Source organism: Periophthalmus magnuspinnatus, chromosome 5 (genome assembly GCF_009829125.3).
Source record: "Periophthalmus magnuspinnatus isolate fPerMag1 chromosome 5, fPerMag1.2.pri, whole genome shotgun sequence".
NCBI lineage: Eukaryota > Metazoa > Chordata > Actinopteri > Gobiiformes > Gobiidae > Periophthalmus > Periophthalmus magnuspinnatus.
Window position 1 is genome coordinate 3,650,567 of NC_047130.1, and position 11,695 is coordinate 3,662,261.

Consider the following 11,695-nt stretch of genomic DNA (forward strand, 5'->3'; position numbering starts at 1 on the left):
GCAGTCACAGCCGACCACTGCTTCTGGGACAGAGGGCGCCCCTAGAGGACTGGAGAAACTAAAAATAGTATGAGATGATAAACACCCTCTACTGGCAGCTGTGGGTTCGAAACATGGAAATTCTCCAAACAAATGTGGCCTGACGATGATTTTTGGACTGTGCACTTTCAGATTTCTACCTATGATGTAACAATCCAGGCAAAATTGAAACTGAGTGATTACTGAAGCACAGAGCAAGACAACCTCTTAAACAGGATTCATGAAATAAGCATAAATGAAGCAAAAATACAAACAACATTCGATACACGTTGGCCGAGTGGCGACCCTCAAAGCAAGAACGTTCCGGGTCAAGTGCAGAGGACAAATTTCCCTACAGGGCAATAAAGTGTACCTTAACCATGTGTTGTGGTTCAGGGTTGCGATGCATGGATCAGAACAAGATGGCAAATCACCACATTTATGGGGAATAGGAATTTATAGTGAAAAAGGTGCAATAAACGTGGCTGTTAGGGGCGTTAAAGCATCAAACGGTAAATGTGAATGTATAAATCAGAGTGACCAACGTGACCTGCAAGCCAAACTATGTCTGAGTTGAATGATTTCCTGATATTTTGATGATAGACTTCAATCTACTGACTCCATCTCCAATATAAAAAAGTAGAAAATAAAAAATAAAAGTTGTCCTCGGTAATTGCAAAATGTTTCCACTCCCGAGCTGCCGTTAGTAGTCACATGTTCTAAGTAAAACTCCTCTCTGCCACTCTAGTAAAAGGCACATTTGAAGAGACCTCGGGGTCCAGGAAACGTGGCTATAACTGTCAAACTAGTCCCCTCGCTCTATTGATTTACCGAACCATTTCTCCACTTTTACAAACATAAAGCTGTGATTAACGGCCAGCTAGCCCGTCGAAACATTATTACTCCCTGCCTTCACATAGGAACCATGTAATGTTCATTGCATCGGATGGAACGGCCTCATATTTTACAGCAAAGAGAAATTTGTCTACATTTGTAACGACCCAAAAGTTAACACGTTAAAACAAGATGCTCACAAGTGTTAAAAACTTTCAGTCCGTGCTTTTGTCTTTATCTGGAGCGCTCACAAATGCTCATTGAAATCTGAGAAGAGCAACATCTTTACAGATATGAAACCCTCATATTGTCACTTTAAACCCAACAAGTTAAAAGTTTAAGTAGTTTCGGTTTAGTTTTTGATGCTCTGAGTCCTCCCTCCTCCTTCAGAACGCTGTCCCAACACAATCAAAGTTCATCCAGCTAATTAAACTACTGCACATCGCATCAGATTTGTGAAGTTGTAGTGTGTTGTGGAGAAATCAGCCTTGTACAAAAAGCGTGGGCTCGTACTTCTAACTGTAAAGAGAGTTCAAATAGTGCCCAGGAGAGATTGCTAGATTACGCAAACATGCATGGGTGACGTAAAACCACTTCATGTTTTTGATCAGGGAATGTTGTAACACAGAAAGCTCCGAAAAGTCGATTTTCATAATACCGCCTCTTTAAAACAAATGTAAAAATGACTCTAAGTATGTGTATAGTCTGTGTGCAAAGTTTAAAAAATAAATAGCTTCCGGTAGATACTGCTGATAAAGTTGTTGTTCACTAAAGACGATAGCGTTCAAAACAAATATCCCACTGCATTTGCAAAACTGGTGGCACAGCCCTTTGGCACAACCCCAAGTCTTATTATCCTCTGATGTACAGTATCCACTAATTGAGCAGTTTAATCTGGCATTTTCACAATAGTCACCAGAAAGCCTGCTAATTGGGACAGAAATCCAGCTGAACTGCATGGTCAAGCGGTAACCTATTACACATTGCTTGTTCCTCTGTTGTTTTGCACAGAGAGGGCTTGTCTTGTTAATGAAAGTGGGCACTGCAGTATGTAGCCAATAAGTGAACTACTTGCAGAGATATTGTAAGCTTGTGGAAAGTGTGTGTATTGTTTTTGTGCGATATATGTATGTACAGAATATTAAATGTACTACTATAATTGTTATGACTAATGTGGAATTGTGTGGTGCATTTTCTGCTTGCGGGTTGAAGCCAGAAAGAAAATATATACAATGTTCAGTAACTTTCTGGTGTTCTGCTGTTTGCTTGTTTCCGTGGAGTTGTTATTCCGTTGCCTGGAATGTTCTAAACCAGGGGTGTCAAACTCAATTTCACCAAGGGCCACATCAGCAAAAATGTTTCATCTCAAATTTGCAAAGATTTAAAAAAAATATGTCTGTGTAACTCCTGATAAACTGACATTTTAAAACAGTCATACATTTAAATTTACCTTGTAGCGGGCTGCATAAAATGACATGGCGGGCCGCATTTGGCCCCCAGGGCCTTGAGTTTGACACATGTGTTCTAAACTATGGTATTAATCTTCTGTACGTTAGTGGAGACGAGCAGGCCATGTTACAGGTGTGTTCTGAGGAGAGGAGAGCCTGCTCACAGTAAAAATGTGTGTTTCCAATGCATTTTTTAATCAATAAAGACACAGAAAGCAATAACATCTCCATAGAAATAAGGAGGTGACGGACACTCCACCAGAAAAGCTACATAGTGCACCTTTAAGAAGTAAATGAACCGTTTTCTTTTTTTAATCGTAAAATTTCGTGTATTTGAACCTAACAAGTGTTTAAGACTTGCATATATTTACATCAGGATAACACAAAGTAAGGCAGATTTCCCTGTTTTTACTACAGCCAAAAACAGAATAGTCTCTAGATGGCAATTACTGTGTTAATTGATTATTTTTGATTAGCTGCCGTAACTCTAATTACCACATTTATCTTCCTTCATCAAGTATCAAAGTATGTCATTTAGCACAAGCAATAGTTCTGCTGATAATCTAAAGACATTTACTGATTATTACAGCCCGTCATTTCCTGCTTTTATTAAGAATTTTGTTCACACCTTTAACTCAAGTGCAATCACTTAAATTACTTATTTACTAGTACGTACTTATCTACATGTGCTTTTTTGTACATTTACATAAATAGGCATCAGAATGTTGCAGATATACTATAGAGTACTTTATGTATTAAGCTTTATTTAACCATTTATTAACTAAAACTTATGCTCCACCAGAGAAACATATTTTGTCATTATTTTACATTTTTCTTATTAAAAATAGAAACAGGGCTATTGACTTCCCCTTCAGAACTGCAGAACTAGCACTGCACCGCAAAAAAACAGCAATTCTCTGAGCACTCAAGCAAAGTAAAACAAGATTACAGAAACATTTTTATTCATCTGTAATAGTTTGGGTAGACTAAAGATGAGGGAACACAATTATGGGTAAAACATGGGTAAAAGCTCCAAAGGTGTATTTGTATTTTCTATAATATATATATATAAAAATCTTCTATCATCTGCTTGAATATTTCTCCTGTCATTCCAGTTTACTATACAGATTTGTTTTAAATATCTCAGTGGTAAAGCCAGAGAGGGTCCCAGGCTGTGAGTAGGTCTCTGGCAGCACCTAGTGGCCGCAGGTGCACACTCACTCTGCTGTAGCGCACCAGAGGGGGCGCTGTCCATGGTGCTGACGACTGTGGGCCATCAGTGCTCCCAGCTGCTCACACTAGAACTGCACTCTCCTCACACACAAAGAGAGGGCCGTGTAATGTATGTGTCTGGATAAGAAGAGGAATGCTTCTTTAACTTAAAATTTAAGTGTATATTGTTTATATCAGGTTTAAGCAATTTTCTGATCTGTGTTTTAATGGTGTTTACTTATCAAAAACATACCTGAAGTTGTGTTTTGTTTCGTTCATGCATGTTTAACACACAAATTATGCATATTTAGGCTGAGTTTTTCTCTCAAACAGAAAACACTTGCGATGTCATGTGGTAATACAGGAAGTGCTCGACTGTGATCTTAAACTCCACTCACCTTCACTAGAATTATTTGGATAATTTCAGCTCTGGAATTGCCAATCTCTGCTGATGAAAAGCTAAAAGGTAGCTGTTAACTTGAAAACTAAAACTACATGACATCACAAGGTAGAACGGAGCATTCTGACCTTTAGAGATGTAGACAGACTAATAAACCAGGATTACTCAAACGTGTGTGTGTGTGTGTGTGTGTGTGGGGTGTGTGTGGGTGTGTGTGTGTGTGTGTGTGTGTGTGTGTGTGTGTGTGTGTGTGTGTGTGTGTGTGTGAATGAAACAAAACACAACTCCAGGTATGTTTTTGAGGAGATAACAACATTCTAACATGGCTTACAGTTCACAAAAGGCAATTTTGTGTAATTTAGGACCTTTAAATAGTATATCTTATAGGGACAGTTGCAATAGCAGATGTTTAAGTTACAAATTGTCGACATAATTATTAAATAAAGGAGCTAATCATGAACACATTGTTAAAATAAAGATGATTTCATTTCATTTCAAGTACAATGTTATGAGTAGATTGGGTTCACGGGACATCACGATAGTCCTATAGTTAAACATTGAGCAGGAGGAATCTATCCGTCAGAATTCTATGATGGAATTTGCTATTTAATTGTCAGATTGTGCTGTATTTTATTAGCCATAAACCAGGTCAAAAAATCCGCAAAGTCCAACGTATTTCTGTTAGCATAAAGAAACTCAAGAGGCGCAATTGTTGTCAGTTGAAAGGATTTTAAACCATGAGATTAATTTGGCATATTTGAGGAGTCAATCCAACCAATTTGACTATTTTAATCAAAAACAGTAAATCTCCCATAGAATTATATTGCTCACTGCCCAGAATCTGAAAACCACACCAATTACAAGTTTGTTTTGCTTCATGTGAGCCAGCTCTGTGTAAGACGTATCCATAATTACCTAGGTGTGTCCCGGGTTGCCATATACTATAACATAAGCCGCATATTATCCTCCACCAGACTAGCGCTTAGCCGGAGACACACTATCCCCAGTGTATGAGTGCCCTTCTTCCTGTTCTTATTCTAATTAATGACACCACGCAATTGATTGTTTGGTGTGTGCGGCTGCAGAAATGTGTTTGGAATGAATTATTATTAGCTGGACAAAAGAGATGAAATATTAGGCGTTAAGTGGGGCCAGTAATAGAATTCCTCATGAAAAGGTCTATTGATCAGGGCGTGCGGGCCTCCAGAGCATTCACATATCAGAGCTTCTTAATTACACAACAGCACGCACAGTACAGAGGTCGCATTGGCTGACAGTTCCACATACAACTCATGTCGCAGATTTTAAAAGAGTCACTTCCATTTATTTTTTTTTTACACATAAGCTATGGACATCTTGATTCAAATGTGTGATAATTATAACTATATAGTGCTTATTAGTATATTTACTATACGTAGGGCTGAGAAATTGCAATATGAATGGACAGTTAGCAAATCACAGTTTTTGAAGTACTATAATTCCCTCTACAAACATCATTTCTAAATAGGCATAAAATCTTCTAACCCTGTAGCTTAAATCTGTGCAAATATATTCTCAAATGTGATTCTTGTATTAGTTTGTAAGTATTTAAGTTGTCTTGTCTTGTTCGTTATTCTGTTTAGTAAAAGAAAAATTCAAATCTGTCAACAGGACAAAAAGTTGTAGGACTGAAGACTTTTCGTCGCTTCTTCACTTGGTCGGATTACTGGTCGGATTACTGATGGACACTGTTGTATATATATCCATCCGAGGGGAGGAGCTACAGCTTTTTGTCCAGTTGACAGATTTGAATTTTTCTTTTCATACTTGGACGACTGAGGGATTACACCGACATCAATTATTCTGTGTTTAAAATATGAACTTGAGCAGAATCCTATTAAAACATAAATCGCAAATGAAATCGCTCATAATTTTCCGGCTATAAGTCGCACTTTTTTTCATAGTTTGGCCGTGGGTGCGACTTATACTCACTTATACTTATGTGATTATATGTGAAATATGTTTTTTTTTTTCCCTCATTATTATGTATTTTCTGGCCCGTGCGACTTATACTCCTAAAATCACTCAGCTTTATCTCAAAATAACTTGTACTAAACCAGGAAAGTGCCAAATTTTGGATTACAAAATCATGGTCATGTCCTGTTTAAATTCTACCTAGAATTCTTCAAATCTTCATAACATAAAACATACAAATAAAGCGTTTTGAGTAAGCATATAGGAACATACATACTGTTACTTATTTGACATGTTTTTGTTAATTGTTGCCTGCACGTAAAAACTTAAAAAGCCAATTTGCGTAATTTTATCTGACTTTTAATTAGATTGCGTGTCCTTTCCGCAGCATGAATCCTGCATAATTAATGACTTTTCCTTATTTTGAAATGGTGATTGTTTTGACCTTTTGCCAGTCAGCCCGTGTTCTGTCTGACTTTTCCTCTGTCTGTTCATACGGTGCCAACTGTGCGCAGTCACTCACCGCGTCTCGTCTCTCTGGGGCCCTCGCCTGGTCCCTGCTCGCCCATGGGTGCCCGCGTATCACCCGGCACCTGCTTCACCACACTCTGAGCAGCGTGCCTCTTGACCTTGTTCACGACAGGATGTTCTTTCGGATCAATGCCCGAGTTTGCCACCCATAACTGCACCCATCTGTCAGCGGAGACCATTGATCTGTCTGATGGAGTTCTGCAGTGACACCGCGCAGTCTGTACAGTCCACGGGATAAAACTAAAGAACCGATTCTCGCTAATTACTCCAACATAATATCTGTACAATTTAATTACTACATTTAATTAGCATCAAAATAGGTTTATCACTTATTTTGGCTAACCTTATTAACATAAATTAGAACATCTTGCATGCAGCTCCATTTCGTTTTACTGTGTCTAATGACCGAAGAAAGAAAGAAATTAACCAAAATTACATCTAAGTACAGGCATAAATCATTAAACAGTACAGTACACATGTTATAGTTTTAAATGTCTTTCGAAACAATTGAAGCTTTAAACTTCCAGAGCCTTCCACCAATTTAGGAACTTATGTTGTAGCTTACTAATCCCAAAACTTAAAACAATGATTGGACTTTTAGATTCCTGGGTGGTGGTACGATACTGTTGTCGCCACAGCTGTCGTGTGGTAGATTGTCGAAAGCGAAGGGGCCAATCTGCGTCATCGTTGGCTCTGACCACCACCAAATACTCATTCACTCACCACATTCCTCCACAGCCAAAGTGGGTAAATTGTCTTGCCCAAGGACACAACAGTACATGGCCTGATTTTTAAGTTGGTGGACTGAAACTCTACTCGCTGAGCCACTAGTATTGCCCACGTGGTATTGTCTCCCCTCCCAGTACTAACCACATTTAAACCTCCTTAGCTTCTCAGATCAGATGAGATTGGGCATTATCAAAGTGGTATTGTTGTTTTTTTTCTTGGTACTTGTTATTAAGCTACAATTTAAGTATTCTAATCATTCTAAAATGTTACATTGATTTAAAACAGCTTAATAATAGAAACAGGTCCATTGATTTTTGTTTAAAACTGAAGAACTGAGAGACCCCGCGTTCTCATTGTGGCATTTTGCTGTGACGAGGAGTAGAATTTCATTTACAGATTTTTATTCAACATTTTTAATCCCTTTGTACTATGACTCCTAGTACAGGGATGTGGGCAGCGATAGGGGGAAGGTGAACATTTTCTGAGCACTCAAGCCTCAAATGAATACAGGATTACTCAAACATGCATGAATCAATTGAAATACAACTTTGTAGTAAACTAATGATGAGAGAAATTATTGTATTATTATATTATTGTAAAACGTTTAAAAACTTGTAACTGTCAGTTTGTCATAATGTTGCCCCTTTTGAAATGCTAGTCCAGTGCCGTGCTATCACTTCAATACTTTTTACTAATATCACATTTACATATTATTATCAGCTGTATTGTTAGTATTTTTATTATTTGTTTTATTTTTTTGAGGAACCAACGTTCACGAAGCCAAGAGGATCCTATCCGAGAGCGGTCTGCCCATCACAGCTGCAGATGACCTGGATGACGCCGCCAAGAAAGCCGTTGCCGCCATCCGGAAATGACCTCCTCGCTCCCAGCCCTCTGGTTTAACACTAGCACCGCATTGCTAGTTTGTCTAGTCTGTGCTAATGAAACACTAGATTAACGCCCGAGCAGAGGTGCAGGTGTTTGCATTGGGATCATGATGAAGTGAAACCATGTGACTTTACACTTGTGCATTCCATTCATGCTAAGATCCTTATGTTGTTGCCTTTGTCAGATTATGATTTCATAATTGTATTTTATTTGATAATTTTTTATATCTATACAATGGAATTTATAAATTTTAAGCCAAATGTGTGAAAAGTAGCCATCATCATCATCAAGAAGCCTTTTTCTGTGCCTTTTGTGTGCGCTCAGATGGTGCTTTTTGTAAATCATGTCTTATATGGGTTACTTAATGGAAATGTGCCAACAATACCAAGGCAACTCTTAGAAATAATAAATAAATAAATAAAAAAAAGGATAAGCGGAAGAAAATGGATGGATGAATGGATAAATAAATAAATAAGAGAAGCAATAGTTTCCTATTAAAAGTGTAATAGTTATACTCAGTTTTTATAATGGTGAATGTACAGGATACAGTTGGTGTGAAAACCATATATAATTTGACAATAAAAAATGATTTAAAATGTGTATTCTTCTATTCTGTAATTATGGATGAGTGGTGCTAACATACATGCCATTGTCTTTTTAAACTCTTGTAGGCTCAATACAGGGGAAAGTGTGCACATATACAAGTATTTAGACCTACACAAGTCAAAAAGGGGCAAAGAAACATGTATAAATCAGACATAGCAATAAACTTAGTCGAGACAATGAGCAGCTCTGGACATAAACATCATTGGTTGAGCGGTCAGATCCACTGACTCACAGGTGGGTGGTACAATTCTACCTCCCAAAAATGAATACTTTCATTTTAACCCACCTTCCCCCCAGTGTCTGCATACACTGATGTATGAATGTGTGTGTGAATGAGTGATTCCTTGATGTAAAGTGCTTTGAGTGCCTTGTAGGAGGAACAGCGCTAGAATAAAATGTGTCTATTTACCATTTCCTGCTTTAGGAATGGGGTAAACTTAGTGGAAATTTACCAAGCGCCAAGTTAACTGTGGCCTCGCTAAAAAACTATGAGCAATCTAACTCTAAAATGTTTAAATGGCATGATATTATCACAAAGTGCATCTCACAGGAAGCTAAAAAAAAACTGTGGATACTTATTTCTTTTCTTTTAAATTGCTTTGACAAGACTTTGTTGCTGCATTTTCTGTCATGTTCAAAAGAATTAAGATATACAAGTGCTTAATAACAGTTATATATTCATGTCTGCACTGAAATGGCGCAAAGGATCATGGTATATGTAGTTTTCTCTCTTTTTTTTAAGATATTACTGCTACAAAACATGCTATTTCAGTTACTGTTACATACCATAATTGCAACATATGTCTCCCACACACAGAGACAAGTTTCTTTCTGCAAACTTCATTTTTTTTCCCCTTCGTATTACATCTGATTTGGCACCGATTGCCTTTCACCAAACTACTCCAATGTTAGACCCAAAGTTGTTGCACTTATCAGCAGAAGTCATCTAAAAAGCGCATACTCAGAGTTGTCTCACTCTGTGGCCGTAGCGTACCCAGACTTGGCGCAGCGTAAAAATGGGCTGAAGGGTTCAATAATTGCCTTATTTCATGCTCTCTCCTCCATGTGTCAAGACTCTCTCCTCTGATGGATTGGATGGAGGAATTTAAAGCTTGTTAAGGCACAGCTTCTCAGACCCATAATATTGTTTAATTCCGAGTGGTGCTAGAGGTCATGACGAAATGTGCACATTGATTTACTAGCCAAAATTAGCGTTGCTCCTTTATATAAATATAGATGAGCTTTTGGAGGTCAGCCTGGAGTCTACTTCTCTGATTTTCACTGGTCTTACACTTTAGCAGGTGGAGAGAGAGGGGAGGGGGATATAAAATGGCCGACCGGTTTAATTAAGCTGAATTATTATGCCATTGGAGTTGTATTTTTCTCCCCAGGCAGCTCTGCACTATTTGTCTTTGTAATTGTCTGTTTTGCTTCCTCAAACTGCTTGTGAATTGATGTCAAATGGTAATTGCCACTTTATGAAGCCGCCGAGAGTGTTTAAGTGCGGTAGGGGAGGGAGATGCTCCAAGACAACGGGTCAGCCTCGTCTCCTCTCAGAAAGTATGGAGGTATTTATCGTGCTATTGTAAAGGCAAAGTGAACGCATCGGTTCATAAAAATGGTGCGTATAAGTAAATTGCATTGACAGTTGTGGTGGGTCTTTAATGAACTGCACAGAAGCTACACTGAGGGGTGTTTAAACAACTTTTCAAGCGAACCAGATCTCCAAATGTACGGTAAAAACACTGCATTGTTTGACTGCATTTTTATATAAACATGTGTAAGTTATTTTAAGAAATTGGTTTTATATTTTGATTATTTTACATTTTACTATTACTATTTTTATTTATTTATTATCTTAGTAAGTTGCTTTGAGGAACTGCATTCACCAAACAAAAAGGTATAATTGGTTACCTGCTTGTCTCTTGGTGATTTTATTGCTTTGCCTGGAATGTTCCACAATTTGGCATTAGACTGTATGTTTTACTGGTCAGAAATTATTTTAAAAAATGACATTTTTACTGAACTCTGCAGATTTGAACTGGCGTTTGCTTGGTGGTATCTCCTGCTTTGTCTCCATGGAAACTGGGGTTCAACTGGGGTTACTGTGGAACATTCCAGGTAAAGCAGTAATATATCCAGGGAGAAAAGCAAGTGACGGACCATCCCACAGAATTTTTTATTTTATTTTATTTTTATTTTTTTTTGCAAACATCAGTATTTACAACAGAGTTCATATTTACAACTGGGAAAGGAACATTGAGTGGACATACAAAAGTGAAGGAAATATGGAACAGGGGTTCATAGTTGTAAAAGTAAAGAGGGACCCACAACTGTAACGGTCGTAATGATGATGATGGCAATGGAAATAGAAAAAATAAAAAATAAAATGTGCATCTTTAATGAAATCTATGTTGAATAAATTCTAGTAGGCAAGGCGAGTTTATTTGAATTACCTTGTGTAGGAATTGTGCTATTCAAAGTGCTTTACAGAATAAGAAAGTCATTAAAATCATAATACAACAAATCAAAACAAATAATCACAAATAATCATCATAAAATTAACATTAAAGGAGAAAAATGCAGAATAAAAACCTTTCAGTCGTATGCACGGCCAAACAGAACAGTTTTGAGCCTGGATTTAAACATTGTCAAAGTAGAGGCCTGTCTCACATCTTCAGGAAGACTGTTCCAGGTTTTAGCTGCATAAAATTGAAAAACTGATTCCCCATGTTTAGTCCTGACTCTGGGCACCAGCAGGAGGCCGGTCCCTGAAGTCCTCAGAGTGCAAGATCATATGGCACTAACATGTCGGAGATGTACTTTGGTGCTAGGCCATGGAGAGACTTGTTCACATGTAGAGCTGCTTTAAAGTTTATTCTCTGAGCCACAGGAGCCAGTGCAGAGACCTGAGCACAGGACTTATGTGCTTGTACTTCCTGGTTCTAGTGAGGACCCGAGCAGTGTTCTGGATGTACTGCAGCTGTGTGAACACGTGTTTGGAGAGGCCAGTGAGCAGGCCGTTACAGTTGTCTAACCTACTAGAGACAAAGTAATGTGCCAATATATTTGTGTT

The 11,695-nt window shown here is 38.0% G+C and overlaps 1 protein-coding gene across 1 annotated transcript in view; it reads left to right on the forward strand.

Moving 5' to 3' along the window:
* suclg2 (succinate-CoA ligase GDP-forming subunit beta) overlaps positions 1-8,613 on the forward strand; it is a 98,880-nt gene extending 90,267 nt beyond the window's left edge. Inside the window, exon 11 of the mRNA XM_033966522.2 lies at positions 7,888-8,613. Coding sequence (XP_033822413.1) covers positions 7,888-8,000 — 113 coding nt within the window. The 3' untranslated portion in view covers positions 8,001-8,613. The remainder of the gene's footprint in view (positions 1-7,887) is intronic.
* The last annotated feature ends 3,082 nt before the right edge of the window (positions 8,614-11,695 follow it).